This window comes from Physeter macrocephalus, chromosome 17, assembly GCF_002837175.3.
Source record: "Physeter macrocephalus isolate SW-GA chromosome 17, ASM283717v5, whole genome shotgun sequence".
NCBI classification, from domain to species: domain Eukaryota; kingdom Metazoa; phylum Chordata; class Mammalia; order Artiodactyla; family Physeteridae; genus Physeter; species Physeter macrocephalus.
The window spans coordinates 37,693,811-37,710,987 of record NC_041230.1 but is presented as its reverse complement, the minus strand read 5'-3'; the positions used below and the strand labels follow the sequence as shown (position 1 = coordinate 37,710,987).

Here is a 17,177-nt window from a genome sequence, read left to right as displayed (position 1 = left end):
CCCCAACAAAAAGCCTGCAGTTGCCTTATCTCTTGCTACCCCGATCTCCTTCACATCCGGTCACTCATCCTGTGGTACTAACATCCCCTAAATATTTCTCAAACCCACCTTCTTGTGTTTGGCCTTGTGCTTCTAGACGGTTTCTTTGCTTCTAGTCTTGTCTCCAGGTGGACAGCAGCATAATCTATTTTATGCCTCCTCTGCATAAAACCCTGGTGCCTTGGGAGCAGAGGAGGCAGCTTGAGGCAGGAGCAGGCCGGTCACAGTAGGGAGCATCCTCATGGAGACAGGGTGGTCATTTGTACTGTGTCCCTAGGTGCCAAGCCCTGCCCTATGCATGCTGTAATCCTCTGTCACCATGGGGAAGCAGGATTAACATATTAAGAATGGGGAAAATGAAGCTGAGAAAGGTTAATTTTCTGGGGTCACCCAAACTGGGATTTTGAGCATGAGCTCTTTTTCCTCAGACTGAAAGGAAGCTAACCTTAATACCCCTCAGAAGAGTTCTGACCAGTGTTTGGAGCGAGCGTATTTAGAATGCATTAAAATCTTACTTTGAGGAGAAGAGGTCCTATGGCCCACCTTTTTGTATTTGCTACTTTTTCTTTGTCTCAGATGAAAGCTGTTTCGTGGGAGAGAATCAAAGCTTTAAGTATCTACGCTCTTTGGGGTCTTGCAAAAGTCTTGAGAATCCTTGAGACACCAGGGGCCCAGGCGCTCGACTAGTAGACTGGGAAGGGACCAAGCCCTCCAGGACGGCTGTGCCACACTAAGGGTGCCAATCCCAGTAGGACTCACGACAGAGACCAGACACTCGTGACTACTCATGGAAGTGTATTTTAATAAAAATAATTCTGTCAAAATACAACAGGAGTTTTTTCATCTCTCAAGTACAATTTAATAGGATGTTTTGTGTTAGAATTCTCTCTAAACCCTCCCACACCCAGAAGTTTCATGCTAATGCCAAGTATCAACTTGCGAGGACAAAGGCAGAACCAGTGTGCACAATGTGGAGGACGTCTGTGTCGGCTGTAGTTACTAATGGAGGAAAACCCAATGCAAAGAGGCGGTGCCTGAGACAGCCAGAGTCCACAATCTGGCCACAGGTCCGTGTGCACGGGGCTGGTGGTCAAGTAGGGCTCTCCTGCCCAGCTGCCACACGGTGTGCATACCTGAGTTGTGAGCGACCAAAGGAACTTTCAGCTCTGACAGGTCTCTGCCTCATCTTCTTTGTGCTTGCTTAAGGGGTAGGAAGGTGCTGGGAGGCTGGGCAGTCCCCGCTTCTCCATCTCTTGGTGTCCCTGTTCTGCCGGCCAACACCCAGCCAGACCCATGTAGGTGAGGAATAGGGGTTCTGGCTTTCTTTGTGTGTCCGCCAGTTTCTGCTCTGGAAGGAGCGACCATTTGGTGAAGCAAGAGGAAAAGGTAAGTAGGGAAGGCTGCTCCCCCAGGGCTGAACAACCCAACAGAGCCAGGTCTTCTTCCTGCCTCCTTGGTTCAAGTTCAGCTCTTCACCGGGACTCCTCCCAGGTGCCTTCCCCACTCTCGGCTCCCGGAAGCAGGCTGGCAGGACTGGGTGCGCATAAGGGGCTCCTCGGGCTGGCAGGCAGGCCTGGACTATCAGCAAGACAGTGGGCTCAAGCAGCTTGAGTTTGGTCCTCTCCGCGGCTTGTGGGGCAAAGGCTTATGTCCCAAAGGTATGCTGTCCAACTGGGACAGAAAGCCCCTCTGGAGAGGAACAGAGTAAACAACTTGGACTCAGCTGAAACAGTGAGATAAGGCACAGAAAATGGGGAGGTGGCCATGGGTACTGAGTGCGAGGCAGGTGGACACCCAACCCCAAGCAGCACACAGCTGTCCTGAGCCCTCCTGGGCCGCTCAGCCGCTCTACAACCCAAGCCCAGGCACCCATCCCCATCCCTGACACACCCCTGAAGGTACCAGCTGCGCAGACACTGCTGGAGGCCTTGCCAGCCTAACCCCTCACCCGCCATTCAGCTTTAGGACTAAACAGTGTTGTCCAATCCTCAGGGATGAGGTTAGTCCCAGTTCTGCCCTAATTTGTTGTGTGACTTCGGCCAAGTCACTTAATCTCCTGGGCCTGTTTCCTTATCTATAAAAGGAGAGGACTGTTGGAGGAGGTGTTCTCTGAACTTCATTCCAGTTGCAAAAGCCTCTGGTTTTAATTCCCACTCCTGCTTGCTTCTGATCATTTTAAGAGCCTGATGTTTCCAACTTCTTGGTTTGGGAGCTAGGCATCCCCAGGTTTGCACACGATGAATTTCCTTTACAGACAGGACAACACCCCCCTGATAGGTTGCGGTCTCTGGGATGCCAGCTGGGGCCCTAGTAGGGACCAAGAAAAAAGCAGCAGCCTACAGGACCATGTCCCAGGGCAGAATTCTGGGAGAGCACAGGGCCACTGGGCCCATCACCAGCAGTTAGTCCAACTCAATCATTTCTCTTGTTGTCCAGCTGTAGGCCCAGCGAGTCCTGGTGGGCACTGAATATCTCAGGCCACACCAACCATTCCTGAATCCACTGATGGAGAGCAGGAGCTTGGCCAGCCCAGATCCAAGCAGGGACTGGAAGCTCGACTTCTGACCCTGCCCCTTTGCAGGGGCTGCTTGGGCACTCCCTCCCACTGTGAGGCCGATGGGGAAATCCCAGCCCATCCTGGTGCTCCTCTGGGAGGCCTCGTCCCTTTCTTCCTCCTGGGCAGTCTGTCCTCTCCACAGATGGCTGGCCTAAGTCCTGGCAGCATCGTAACCCTTCCTCTCCTGATTCCCTGATGGCAGTACCGGGACTATTTTTGACCCACTAGCTGTGAGGATCCGTCTGACATGGACGGACGGGACATTTGTAAAGCCCATGAGGTCCTTTCCTCTGACCAGCAAATATTCTTAACAGTCTTTTCTAAGAGTGGCCGGGGCCAAACTGCAAAGGAGCTGCCTGGCACAGCTACAGTGAGGCCCTGGCCTAGGGGGTCAAGGGTTCCATCCACTCCAGCGACTGGCAGCCCAAAAATCTGTCTCCACAAGGTCCTGGCTTTTCAACAGAAAGCATCAATTCCATCACAGCTGTGCAGAGACGGTGAAGATCCAGGCAGGAAGCAGGCAGCCCGTGTACTCAAGGGCCTCTGTCCTGGGTATGGAGACTTCCTCCCTGCAGCCTGACACTCAGCAGCTCTCGGGTCAAAGGCAGGTAATTTCCAGGCAATCAATTTAGAGTAAATGAATTATTTGGCCATCTTAACAACAAAGGTAGGCAGGATGTTGAAAAGGGAAGAGAGAGAGAGGCAAGGCAGGCAGTGAGAGGCAGGGTAGAATGGTAGATAGCGTGCTAGCCAAGGACCCTCTAACTCCCTTGCTCTGCTGTGTAGCCCTGGGCCAATTCATCTCTTCTTTGGACCCTTGGCCCTGCAGTTCTCTGCTCAGTTCGGCTCTCAGGGGCCTAGGGACCCACACCTCTCAGATGCTGCAAACCAGCTTAGCCTGACCTGCCCACTATGTGGCCCCCAAAGCCTACTGGGCTTCCCTAGGCTGCAGCTGGGCCTGTGGCTAAACAAAGGGGAAGCCCGAAATAAACGAATCACTTGGCTGAGGTGACAGAGATGATTCTTTTTTAATGAGTTGGACTCAAAAACATATGGTGTCTGGAAAGCTTCACCCAAGAGGTGCTGGACCACTAACACTACGATAAATACTGTGTCTTTTTTTAATATATATATTTATATATATATATATATATATATATAATCTCATTTTTTTTTTTTTTACTTATGAAAATAATAAGCTATCACCAACTTGGATAGGCTTCACCACTAAATTAGCAGAAACCAGCTCAGCACAAACTCTCCAGAGATAAATACTGGTGGCTCAGTCAGGAGGGGAAAAAAAAAAGATTAAAAAACCCCAACCTCTCCTCAAAACAAACCCCTTCTTTCAAAATAGAAGTAACCAGACAATACTGTGTCATAGGCCGCTGCACATGAAGGGGGGAGAGAGAGAGACTGAGGGTGGGAGAAAAAGAAAGGAAGGAAGGGAAGAAAGGAAGGAAAGGAAGGGGGGAGGCCAGGCAGGAGGGGTGGACTCTGCCCATGGCTTCCAGGTCCCTGCACCAGGTGCCGATGGAGGGCAGGGCTGCTCCAGCCCTGGGGCCGCGGGAGGGCCAGGTGGGGCCAGACAGTGTGGTCAGCTAGTGCAAGTAGTCGTCGACTCTGGCAAAGGAGCAAGATCCCAGGCCCGCTCGGGCCATGAGCCGTAGACATTCAGATGCCTGGCCCAAGGCGAGCATCAGAGGGGGCTGCTTTGGCAGGTTCTGAGACTCTGTGGAGAAGAGACAAGGCCTGGTCACTGCCCTGCTCAGGGCTAAGCCCAGGTCAAAGTTCCCTTGGGAGCAGAAGGTGGGGGGAGTGGACAGAATCTCTTGGAACAGAGCACTCATGTGTCTCTGTGTGAGTGTGTCCCAGCCACCAGGCCATGGCCCTGCCTGTGAATCTCAGCTTTCTTTAGAGCAATGAGCTAGCCAAGGCCCAGGGTCATAGTCTAGGGCCCATCATGATCTAGCCAGCCAACTCAGTTGGGCAGAGGGAGGTCAGGGTTTAGGTTCAGCCATGGGAGCCCAAGAGTCCTATGGGTCACCAGAGAGCCTCTGGGCAGAGCTCACTGCCCAGATTTGGATAAACATCAGTAATTTCTAGGGAGGGGTGAAGAGGCCAACCTAGGTACTCATAGGCCAGCTTCTGTTTTTGTTAGATCCACTTACCTAAAATGGCGCTGTTGAGGGCAGCACATACAGGCTCCCTCTGGATGGGGTCAAGCTGCTGGCCAACTGGGCAGCTCCAGGGGTCTGAGTACGCAAGCAGGCTAAAGGCATCCTAAAGGACAGGGCATTCTTGAGAGGACTGTGGCACGCACCACGCACCCCCTCCTCCATGGCTCCAGGGGGATACAGGGCCCTGCGTGGTGCCCACGGAGAGCACAACATACCCCGACTGAAGGGTCAGGTAGGGCTGTGTCCTCCCCAGAACCTAGAGAGGGTGGGGTGTACCCTGGATGTCCTGTTCCCCACTGCAGACTTGACTAGAGCCCGCTGTGTCCTGTTGCTGCTGCCTGCCCCGAGTGCCCTCCCACAGTCACCCTGCCCCACCACCAAATGGGGGCCCACTCTGTATGAGGGCCTGGCTTGTTCTGTACCTGCAGCATCTCTGTGTGGGCCAAATTCTTGCCGTATTCCCGGCCCAGCTGCTCACTCAGTGCCTGCAACTCACGGCCAAACAGGATAATCCTTTCTGTGGCCGCCTGATTGCCCCCGCAGAGCTGCCGCCGAGGATGCCCATCGTCTGCGCCCAGAGCCCAGCAGGGAACACATCAGGAGGGATAAAGAGAGAAAGGGAGGACTAGGGTGGGGACCCCAAAGAGAACACGACAAGAAGGACCTTGGCTGGGGATAGGGTGGGGTGGTGCAGCTTCTGCTAGAGGCAAGTGAGGGCTGAGAGGAGCAGGTGGACCATCCAGAGCTGAGCTCTTCTTAGTCCACCTAGCCCATGGTCTAGGAGTCAGACAGGACTCAAAGCTTGCCCTCTTCCCACCCTCTGCAAGATCCAAGGGTGTTCATAAGGTGTCTGCTCTCACCAACTCCCTCCAGCCCCAAACGCTGGGAACTTGTTCTGGGCAGCAGGCTGGGGCCTTCCCACCTCAAGCACCGATTCATGATTGGCTAACGAGGCAGTGGACCAGATCTGGATAGAGCTTCTCCAGCCACCAAAGCCTGCCCATCCCAACCCCCACAGAGGGGAGAGGACACCGGGACTGAGCAATGCCGCCTGTGGAACTCCATGCGGGGGCACGGCCTTACCCATGCTGGACTCATCCGTCTGCAGGTCCTCATGCTTGTAGGCACCATTGACAATGCGTGTGGACATGCTCTCCAGGACACCATTGGGGTAATGTTCCGCCTCCATCTCCATCTCACTGTCGCTGTGGAGAAGGGTTGAGGTAGGAGTTAGCAAAGGGGATGTGAATGGAACAGCCTGGTTGGGCCTCCATTTAGGCTTTAGCCGCAGTTGGCAGTGGGTAAACTGAGGTCCCCAAAGGGCATGAAAGGACAGCTCCCAGGCTTCCCGGGCTCTAATACTTGGGCCCTACTGTGACACCAGCCATCCCAGAGGCTTGTACCTCACTCCCACTCTGGTCCCCATGCTGCCTCTGTGACCGTCCTCACCCTGGCCCTCCTCTGAGTTGGTACACCCCTTCTATACACCCCCTGTCCCCCAATGACCAGGGCAGGTAAGTCCTGACAGGCATCTCTGGGAGCCAAACCCAGGTCAGCCCTGTAGCATGCTGGAGGGCTACTGAAAGCCACCTACAGTCTGCAACCTATTAAAAACCCTGCCTGCCCAACCTGGCTGACCACAAGCTAAGCCCAGTAAATGCTCCTTTAGTCTAGACCCTGGGGGTTCTGAGAGGCCTGGTAACCTTGGAGGCAATCACATTCTCAGCGTCAGCGCCTCTGGAGAAAGACAGGGCCAAGGAAGGTGGCAGCTGAATCAAGAGTTGGACCCGAAGCTGGAGCCAATGCCAGGCCTGGTGGGTCAGCGGCTACTATTCCAGGCACAGACCTGGGATGGAGGTGGGGGGTAAAGGGCAGGGTGGCGCTCAAAGGACAGGCTGCAGTGGGCGCAGAGCAGAAGGCAGGAGGAAGAAGCAGAGCAGAACAGGCACCTGGTCTCCTGGTTACTGGTACTGCTGTGGGGCTGGGACTTGGTGGAATCTGTTGAGTTGGACTCGGAGTAATTGACTGAGGATGGAGATGAGGAAGATGAGGACGACGACGAGGAAGAGGAGGAGCTGGGCGGAGGGTATTTACTGTGGTTCTGTTTGCTCTTGGTGGAAGCGACGCCATTGCTGCAGCTGGGACTATCTGCTCCTAAAAGCCGGGGGACAGTCACAGGAGGAGGGGCAGCTTGCCATCAAGCAGGGCCCCAGGAATAACTACAGTGGTCCCATTTCCCTTCCCCCAATCCAGCAGCAAGCCCTGAGCCCATCCCAGGGAAGGGTGTATGGGTGGCCTTGCTTCTCCACACCAGTTCTTCCCAGAGCCCTCTGGAGAGTGGCTGACCTGTGTTGTGCATGTGGGAACTAGTGGGGCCGTGTCGGGGGCTGAGGCTTGGGGAGCCAGGGTAGCTGTCCTGGGACTTGGGGCTTCGGGAGCTCAAGCTGCGGACCTCACTGTCAGTCCCATTCACCATCTCCACAAACTGTCGGCACCTGCAGAAGGAGCAGAGCAGCAACGCTCTGGGCTTGGTCCGGGTTGTGTATGCCCACCACCAGCTGGGCTGTGGGGGACCTGACGGTGCCCCAAACTTACTTGAGCATGAAGAGCAGGTTGGGGTTGTGCTCCAGCAGCCCTGGGTAGAAGCGCTGTGTGGTCTCAATGGCCTCACCCACACGACCCTCCAGCACCAGCTTCTGGATCTCTGTAGAGAGCAAGAACGCGGCAGTGAGCGAGGGGCCGCAGACCTTCCTCACAGCCACACGTCTACACACTGCCAGCCCCAAGCACGGACCAGCTGACAGTCAGGTGGGCTGGCTCAGAGTGGCAAGCCCACTGAGATGCTCACAGAAGAGGCTGAAGATACAACCTGGCCATCCAGCCCCACAATAGATCCTGGTTTCTGTCAAGTGTCAGGTAGTCCTCAAAGAATAAGGGGGGAAAATGGAGGGGGGCGCTCTTAGCTCAGAGGCAGCAGATTGAGTTTGGAGGCCTGCTCCTATGGAGTACAGGTTGCCAGGGACCTGGGAGGGGGAAGAGGTCCTGGCCGTGGGAGCATAATCTAGGGATGGGCACCCGGGCAGCTTCGTGGCCTGAGAGGCTCCTCTTCAGACAGACTTCTCTCCTCAGGCTTCACAGGGGGTTTGCAATGGCAGCTCATGGATTCTGGGCCAGGGCCCACGTCTCGGCGGTCTTCAGGGGCTGCGGCACGCCCCCTGCTGAGAGAAGAGGTCATCCTCCTCACACTGGCAGCTCTGACGTTGACACCTCTCAGGCCGTCGGCATCGTGCTCTTGCCCTGGGGCCTGGTGCGTCTTGCTGGGAGCGACTTCTGGGTAGATCCCAAGTCTGGGATCCCTTTCCGACTGTCTGGCTGGGCGTGGCTTCTCTGGGAGACACAGACACATGCACATACACAGAGACGACAGGCTCAGAGTGACGCAAGCAGGCACACACAGACACACGTGTCCACACACACCTACTCTCCCTCACTCTCCTCTCCTCTTCCTATCTCCTTTCTGGGCTGTTTCCTCTTTCCCAGCACCCTCCTTCCACAAAAGAGCCCCAAAAACGCAGTATGCAGGCTAGTATGAACACCAGGAAAGCTTCCTTTGGCTCCTTCTCTGTCTGCAAAGCCCAGGACCAGAGGTGGGAAGCAGAGAGAGGTCTACCACAGTGGCCACGGAGCATCAGCCTTCCCCCTGTCTGACTGCTTCAGTCCCCTCTCTGCCCAGGGGCAGGCAGAACTACTAAGGTTGAGTAAATGGTGGCAAAGGCAGGGCACTGAACTGGTAAGATGCAAACACACTCTTTCTAGAAGACTGTGAACAGGAGGCTGAGTGGAATCCAGGATGCAGGAGGAAGAAAACAAGCATGGAGGAAGATCCAGCCATACCAGGCCCCAGCCTGTGCCAGGCCATCAGAGTATGCATTAGGGAGGCTGCACCGAGACATTCCCATGTTGCTGGACTGTCCTTCTGGACAGTGTGGCCTTGAAAGAGGGACCGAAGAAGGGCCTGGGGCTGGGCTGTGGGCTGGTCTTCTGGTGAGGACCTGAGCTGAACAGACTCCTGACAGGTTACCCAAGGCTGCCATGAGCCAGAGAGCAGAATTAGGGACAGGTGAGAGAGGGAGGGAGAGGGGAGAGGAGAATCAACCTTACTTTGTCTGTTCTTTATGGACGCTTGTTCTTCCTGAATCGGGGTTTCAGTCATTCGGGCAAAAGCCGTGGCCGTGGCACAATACCCATGATGCACCAGGTAAGATGAGACCATGCTAGAAAAAAGGAAATGCTCAAGGTGACACTTAAGAACTGCATTTCTCACCAACCCCCTGATGGGACAGACTATCTCCCTGTTAGGGCTTCCCTAAACATATCTTAAAGGTGCAACCTCCACAGAATAGTAAAGGGGCTAAAACAAAATGAAAACATCCCCCAGTGCTCATGCAGTCAGGCGGGAGAGGGGCAGGTCACCACATCTGTCCTCACAGCTTGGAGGAGTGGCTGCAGTTTCTCTGGGATATGCTGCCCACAGGCGGGCAAGTATGATAAAAAAATTACATACAGAGGCACATACCATCTCCTTATAGAAGTGGCTGCCTCCTGTGACCTGCAGCAAACCCAGAGACTGCCGAGAGGCTCTATGAGGGCTTCCTGGAAGGGCAGCCAGCCAAGCAGTCTGGCAGCTGCCCAGTGATGATGCATGCCACGTGCGTACCTTCTACAGACACAGGAGCTCCTCTGCAGGTGCCCCACGCGCCCGGCAGAAGCATTCCAGCTCAGGTGAACCTGGCCCTCAGGAGTGTTGGCTCTAGACGGTGATGGGGAGCTAACCCATGACCCAAGTTACTCCACGATACACAACAAATTAAGGGCCCAAGAAGCCAAGGTTTCAGGCAGTAACATGGCCAACCAGAACACAATCTTTGGGAGATGGCCCTGAGAAGCCTGATGTCCAGAAACCATTTAATAACACCGAAAGCTGGCTAAGCAGCAGCACACGTAGAGTCCTCATATTTGATGTGTACAAAAGTGAATACCTTGGTGTGTGCATATGTCAATGTCATTATTATAACTGCCAAACACAAATGTCTGAAGGGCTGTCATGTAAAAGGCACAGAAGTTCAGCTGTGTGTTCCCTCATGTTTTAAGGGGTAAATGAGATGATCCATATAAAGTGCCTAGCAAAGCAAGAAGTCAATATATACAACCTCTTATTATGAAATTATGTATTTATAACATTAATTATGAATAAGAATTATAATATTTATATTATTACAAACACAAGGGCAAAAATTCTTCACAGAACATGGTTCAGATGCGCCCATATGCACGTCAGAGGCCACTAAAATGTACAGTCCCTTTGACTCAGTAATTCCACTTCTTGAAAGGACACCCAGAAAATAATCTTAAATATGGAAAACTCTTTATGTACAAAAGGGTGACCTACACAAGCAAGAGAGAGGAAATAACCTGAACCTACCACCAAGGGAAGCCAGCCAAGGGGTTTGTGGCAAATGTGTCTGCGAGATAATACAGCCATTAACAATGTCCATAAAGCGAAGTTATATGAAATCACAGATATGAGTTATATGCAGGTCTCAGCAAATACTACATATGAACACACACAGGCACACAGATACATACATGTAAACAAATACACCCACGTGCTGAGCCCAGGCCCTGTCAACTGAGAGTATTAGTCCCTCCCCCACACAGCTGGGGCAGCTCCACCTCTCCCCTTGCCTGTCCCAGCAAGCCTGCTATGGGGACTGGCACCATGCTGGCCCTCCAAGGAAGGGATTCTTATAAGTTCTGGGGGCTGGGGACAAGATGTAGTAGTGCTGCTATTCCTGAGAAGGGTCTGGCCACCTAGCCCCTGCCTCAGCCCTCCCAAGGGCCCTGCCTCAATATCAATCCCTAAAGAAAGGAAGGCTACACAAAGAACCTAGTGTGCACCCCACCCCCACCCGCTGGACTCTGGTACCCCGGTGTGTGCAGGGCAATGACCAGAGCTAGTAGAAGCCCAGCCCTTTTCTGCCCACCCCTGGGAGCCAATCTAACAAACTAACCCACCTCCTGGCAGAGTGGGTACAGGTCATTGCCTCACTCAGGCCTGCAGCTGTCAAGTGGAAGAGAGAACCATATCTGGCCTCCCTTGGGATTCTCATCATGACTGTCTCCCAGGAGAGGCTGGGAATTAATCAGCCAAGAGCCAGCTAGGTCCTAGGGAGGACCCTCTTCACACCACCACTGCCACAGATGCAAGGGACTTAGCTGGATCTGACCCTGAGAGGTGATCTTAGGCCAGAGTCATGGCATGATAGACACTCCCTATTATGGAAAAGAAAAGTACACAGAGGAAGATACCACAGGGCCTACTAGCACGTCCTCTGCAAAATGACCTGGCGAAGGAAAACAGCCCTGCTGGTGATGTTACATACAGGGCCTTCCGATCCAGTTGAGGCGGCAAAGGTTTAACTAGGAGCAGCTCTGGAGAACTGAACTAAGAGATGAGCAGGAGAGCAGCAGACAGAGTCATCCTGGGAGTGCTTTCCAGAAGGAACACTACCCACTAAAGTTCACAAGAGCAGCTTGTAGCAGTACAGGGGCCTACAGGAGAGTGAGGCCCCTGGGATGGGGCAGGGCTGGGTAAGGGCGGGAGCGGAGCACTCACTTCTGCAGCACCGCCTGCCACTCGCCAAGCCGGGCACTGATGGGGAAGCAGTGGACAGTGCCCTGGACCTTGGCACGCCACTCCCGCATGTAGTCCTCAATGTCAAACAGGAAGGGTTGCTGCCCAAAGTTGGCGTCCACAATCTCCCCAGGTGTCTGCAGGCCTACGGTGGGGTAGAGGTTGGCCTGAGGAGGAGAATGAAATGTCAGTTGGGCCCTGAGGGCAATGGGGCAGCAGGGCCTCGCCTCATCTCACTTCCAGCACAGAGGGGAAGGCGCTGGCTCCCACAGGCCATTGCTTTGGCTTTGAGAGAATTGCAGCATGGCTGGGGGAGGCAGGGCTAAGCCACATTCTGCCCACCTCCCTAGCAGAGACACTATTCCCCAAAGTTTGAGGGGAGAAGGCAAAAGAAAAGTAAGCGAGGCTCAACATGGAGTCTCTTGACCTGCATCAGAGGCTGTAGTGTTCCCAAAGCCCAAGGTCCCACTTCGGGACTCAGCCAGGGCAGAGAGAGGCAGGCTGGGCCCGTGAAGATCTGCTGCAGGGGTGGAGGATGGCTCCTTTCAGAAAGATCCAGGACCAAGGATCCCTTTGCCACAAAAAAGGGGGGTATATAAGGGGGCAGGAAGGGATGCGGGGAGAGAGGAAAGGAGGGGAGGAAGAGGAGAGTATAGCCAAATGGCCAAGGGGGTTAGGTGGTATGGACCCCCTGACACTGGAAAAAGGTAAAGAAAGGCTGCTGTCCTTCTTGTCTGAGGCTAAGAGGAGGATCTTCTGGCCAGTGAGGTTTGGGCATGTCCCTCTGGGTGTGGGGCTCCCTGCTTCCCATCTATCCCCTGCCTTGACCAGCTTTTGCCAGGTCGCTCCCTCACTCCAGGCCTCCTATGGCTCCCACTGCTACAGCCCAATGTCTCACCAGCCTCCTCCTCATTGGCCCCAGGTCCCCAGTCTTCTCTTCCACCTTCCATCCTCAGACCATGTATCATTCCTGACTACCACGTGCTGGTACTGCACACTGGGTTCAGCCTTTCTAGCACTTGGCACAGAGTGCCATCACATCCACATCTGGGTGTTTCATGTCATACCTCCACCACTAGACTCTTCCCCACTCAGGGTCAGAATTCTCCTGTGTCTGTTCTCTTTCTTTGCTTAGGACCAGAGCCCCTCTCTGGGGACTCCAGGTTGGAGGGAAGGATTTTGATACATAGAGGTTCTAACAGGATCCTGCGTGTTGCAGTCTGGGCTTCAGAAGGCCCCTCAGATCACAGGGGCATTTCCTATTCCTAGAGCATCACAGGGGAGCCCAGGATCCCTAAGCAGCCCCCAGAGTCAGCAAACCTTTCCTCCTTCCAGACCCCAGCCAGGGCACACAGAGCCAGGCCAGGCTCCCAGCATTCTGGGCGGAGGCCCTGCATGTGACAAGGCCTGTGATGACTCATGACAAAGAAGGACTGGAGTGCAGGAGGTGGGATGAGCCCTGAACTAAGCCAGCAGGAAACCTCACCCTTTTCTAAGAGGAGAAAACCCCATAAATCTCACCTCTCTGGCCCAGGAGTAGTACCTTGCACAGTAGCAGGTTCAGTCCCCTAGGGCACTGGCTTTCCTCAGGGATCTTTGATGGGTATGCACAGGGACCTGGCTCCCTAACAGTTCAGGAACAAGTTTCTATATGAACAATTTTCTATACTCTGCACACAGGTCCACTGGCTATAAGCCACACAGAACTGGTTCAGACCAGCTGAGGCATGGAGCTACCTCATCTCTGCCCACACCGTCCCCTACCTCCTAGCTGCCTTTGGAAATGCCACAAATCTCTGTCACCTGCTAAGAGTCATGGAGGAAGACCAGGCCTTGCTGCTGGAGAGAGAAGAAGGCTGGCAGGTACCGCCTACTGGTACCTTCAAGCTGACGACACAGCACACATCCCTGGCTGGGGAAAGGGCAGGACTCCACACCCTGCACTTGCAGGTAACACCATGCCCTTTCCCAGGCGGCCCCCGGGGCCAGAGCAGGAGACCCAATAGTAGTACTTACCGGGAGGTCTGTGAAGGCTATACCTGTGGAGGGAAAGGAACAGTCATCAGGCCACCTGGTTTCCCATGCCTCTGTGGGCCCCACAAGGGTCCGCCACAATGGCTGGGGGACGGGCTGGTCATCACACCTCCCCTACGGTGAAGGACAAGCACTAGCCAGGGCTTGGTAGGTTTATGTTTTATTTTACTTTATTTTATTTATATTTTTAATAAATTTATTTATTTATTTATTTTTGGCTGCTTTGGGTCTTTTTGTTGCTGTGCGCGTGGGCTTTCTCTAGTTGCGGCAAGCGGGAGCTACTCTTTGTTGCGGTGCGTGGGCTTCTCATTGTGGTGGCTTCTCTTGATGTGGAGCGCGAGCTCTAGGCACGCGGGCTTCAGTAGTTGTGGTACACGGGCTCAGTAGTTGTGGCTTGCAAGCTCTAGAGCGCAGGCTCAGTAGTTGTGGCGCACGGGCTTAACTGCACCACCGCATGTGGGATCTTCCCGGGTCAGGGCTCAAACCCATGTCCCCTGCATTGCGGATTCTTAACCACTGCGTTACCAGGGAAGTCCCGCCTGGTAGGTTTACACCCTGGCCCTCCCTTTGCTGAGTCGCTTGGCCAGAAGTGAAGTCAGATATTTAGATATTTGTCCTCAGCATTTCTACCCTCTCAGGGAAAACCTTCTAGGAAGGACTAAACCCAAACGATCTACCCTGAGGCCTCTCTAGGCCTGATTGTTCTCTTGATCCAACATGTATTTATGGAGACCTCCTGTGTATGCCAGGCCCTTTTCCATCCATTACCTCATCTGATCCTCATACCAACTATGGGTAGCAGGCTTTCTTATCCCCATTTTACAGATGTGGAAAGTAAGCCTAAGAGGTTAAATGATTTGCCAGCAGTCATAAAACCAGCAGAAACTAGTGGGACTGGACTCATTCCTAGTCTGATGCTCCAACATCATCTCAAAGCTGACGGAGCAGTGGAGACAGAGAGGGCGGCAGCTGCCCATCTTCAGCCCATACTTGCCCAGAATCCCCAGAGATTCCGAGTTGACAAAGCCCAAGTTAACAGTGGCCTATGTACCCTCTGAACCCTCCTGCCAAGAGAAGAGGCTGTGTTTCTAGGGGCCTTAGTCCTGAATCAGAAGTGAGGGTAGAGGGGATAGGGACCCTAAATATAGGAACAGCCCTGAGCAGGAGAGGGGCCTCAGCATATCTACCAGAGCATTCATAGTTTGCAGATTGAGATATGACTCAAGGCCCAAGGACACTCTCCCAAGGGCTCATAGCCTTCCCATTTTTAAAAATTCTTATATCTTCTAGAAGCTCCTAAGCTTTCGGCCTGAGAGGTTTTCAAACCACTGACTGCTTAAAGGTCCCTGTCTGCTCCCTCAACTCCACCCCAAAAAGAAACTGAAACCCAGCAAGAGTGAAGAACAGGTGAGGGTCTGATGATAGGTCTCCCAGTAAACCTGGGGCCAGAATCCTGACAGCAGCCAAGTGAGCATCCCGTGTTCTTCCTCTGTGCTGGGCACTGGAATCATGTCTTACAAGGAGCCATTTAATCCTCAGAACAACCCTGGAAGGTGTATACTGTCTCTGACACTAGTTTACATATTAAAAAACCAAGGCACAGAGAGACTGTTTACATTCTTTACTGGGCTATTTTGCTCCTCAGTGAAAGAAGTTCATAAACCCATGACCTTCCTGCCTGAGGCCACTCCTGAGCCCCACACAGCAGTCACGGAACTAGCAGGATGGAATCTGGAAGCCCCTCCATGTCCACCCACCAGGTCTGCATGGGAGTTGCCCCCATGAATCTCAGTGTGGCCAGGCTACTGCTGTACTCCCAGGCTCATGAAGAGGCCCACAGAACCCTGGAAGAAAGCGGAGTCCAGGCTCCATCAATTATCTGCAGTGTGACCTCTGGCAAGCTACCCAACCTCTCTGAGTCCATCTGAAAAAAGGGGGTAACAATATACCCAACACCTCAAGAAGGAAGGAAAAACAGATTCGCTATGAAAGCTGCTTCATAAACTGTGAGGTCTAGGTACAAGTTGGCTAGAGTTGTGCCACAGGGCGAGACAACTGCCACATTTCTCCCCAGGGGACGACCTACCCGGGCTTGCCTAGCTCTACTCACAATGGCACTCAGGAAGGACAAGGCCTTGAGGTGCTTCCAGGAGGATGAGGAAAGAGGCTACTCCACCCCCTATTGCACTGAACAAGGGCAACACTGCTCCCTGTAGCCCTGTAGGTCTCTGGGAGCCTCCACAAAGACATTGTGATGGCAAGATCTGAGATGGCCCACGGGAAGATCTGAGAAGATCCAGGCAAAGATCCAGGATGCAAATAGGACATTCAAACCTGCTGCTAAGAAGTACCCTGAGCCAAAAAGACATAGCTCAGGGGTCACTGAGGCGCTGAGGGTATAAAGAGCCTGTATAAAAATTACTCTGGGGACTTCCCCGGGGGTTCAGCGGTTAAGAATCCGTGCTTCAGGGCTTCCCTGGTGGCAGAGTGGTTAGGAGTCCGCCTGCCAATTCAGGAGACACGGGTTTGAGCCCTGGTCTGGGAGGATCCCATGTACTGCGGAGCAACTAAGCCCAGGCGCCATAGAGCCCGTGCTCTGCAACGGGGGAGGCCACCGCAATGAGGCCCATGCACCGCAGCGAAGAGTGGCCCCTGCTCACCACAGCTAGAGAGGTCCCGCACACAGCAAAGAGGACCCAACGCAGCCAAAAATAAATAAATAAATAAATAAATTTATTTTAAAAAAAGAAAAAGATGGGCTTCCCTGGTGGCGCAGTGGTTGAGAGTCCGCCTGCCGATGCAGGGGACACGGGTTCATGCCCCGGTCCGGGAGGATCCCACATGCCGCGGAGCGGCTGGGCCCGTGAGCCATGGCTGCTGAGCCTGTGCGTCCGGAGCCTCTGCTCCGCAACGGGAGAGGCCACAGCAGTGAGAGGCCCGCGTACCACGAAAAAAAAAAAAAAAAAAGAAAAAGAAAAAGAAAAAGAATCCGCGCTTCCACTGCAGGGGTGTGGGTTCGATTCCTGGTGGGAAAGCCAAGATCCCACATGCTATGCAATGCAGCCAAAAAAAAAATTACTCTGAAAGCTCATGGACCACTTGTGGGTGAGACGTCAATCTCCAGTCTCCATTCACTCAGTGTACATTTGTTCTCCCGTCAAGTATTTGCTGAGACCTCCCAGGAGCTAGGCCCTATGACAGGCAATAGGGAGCCAGCTGTAAGCCTGGCCCTAAAAGTGCTGCAAACTCCAGCAAGAGAGATGGTGTGCAACTAGTAATTACATAGACAACTGACCAACGACACATAGGGTGAGTGCTGTGACAAGAGGACAATGGAGCAAATAAAAGGAGCGGGGCGGCCAGAGGCAGGAAACACCACTCTGCTTCTCTAAAGGGAGAAACGTTCTGAGGTTAGAGAGCAATGACTGGCTCACTGATCCTGCGTGAGATTCTGAAGTGCATTATATTGATAAGCTGGCTTGTGAAAAGGAAACAAGGTCATTAGAAGATTCACCAAGTGGTCTATCGCTTTAATCGACTTTCCATCAAATTTCATGATCTAGAAAATGCAGGGCTTCCCTGGTGGCACAGTGGCTGAGAGTCTGCCTGCCGATGCAGGGGACACGGGTTCGTGCCCCGGTCCGGGAAGATCCCACATGCCGCGGAGCGGCTG

At 53.6% G+C, this 17,177-nt stretch overlaps 1 protein-coding gene across 1 annotated transcript in view; it reads right to left on the bottom strand.

The window, feature by feature from the left end:
- Window positions 1-823: 823 nt before the first annotated feature.
- RANBP10 (RAN binding protein 10) overlaps window positions 824-17,177 on the bottom strand; it is a 43,655-nt gene continuing 27,301 nt past the window's right edge. The window contains exons 3-12 of the mRNA XM_028477654.2: window positions 13,487-13,509; window positions 11,453-11,637; window positions 8,938-9,050; window positions 7,372-7,480; window positions 7,123-7,271; window positions 6,726-6,930; window positions 5,860-5,981; window positions 5,199-5,344; window positions 4,768-4,879; window positions 824-4,328 (exon numbers count right to left, since the gene is read on the bottom strand). Of these exons, the coding sequence (XP_028333455.2) occupies window positions 4,198-4,328; window positions 4,768-4,879; window positions 5,199-5,344; window positions 5,860-5,981; window positions 6,726-6,930; window positions 7,123-7,271; window positions 7,372-7,480; window positions 8,938-9,050; window positions 11,453-11,637; window positions 13,487-13,509 (1,295 nt within the window). The 3' untranslated portion in view covers window positions 824-4,197. The remainder of the gene's footprint in view (window positions 4,329-4,767; window positions 4,880-5,198; window positions 5,345-5,859; window positions 5,982-6,725; window positions 6,931-7,122; window positions 7,272-7,371; window positions 7,481-8,937; window positions 9,051-11,452; window positions 11,638-13,486; window positions 13,510-17,177) is intronic.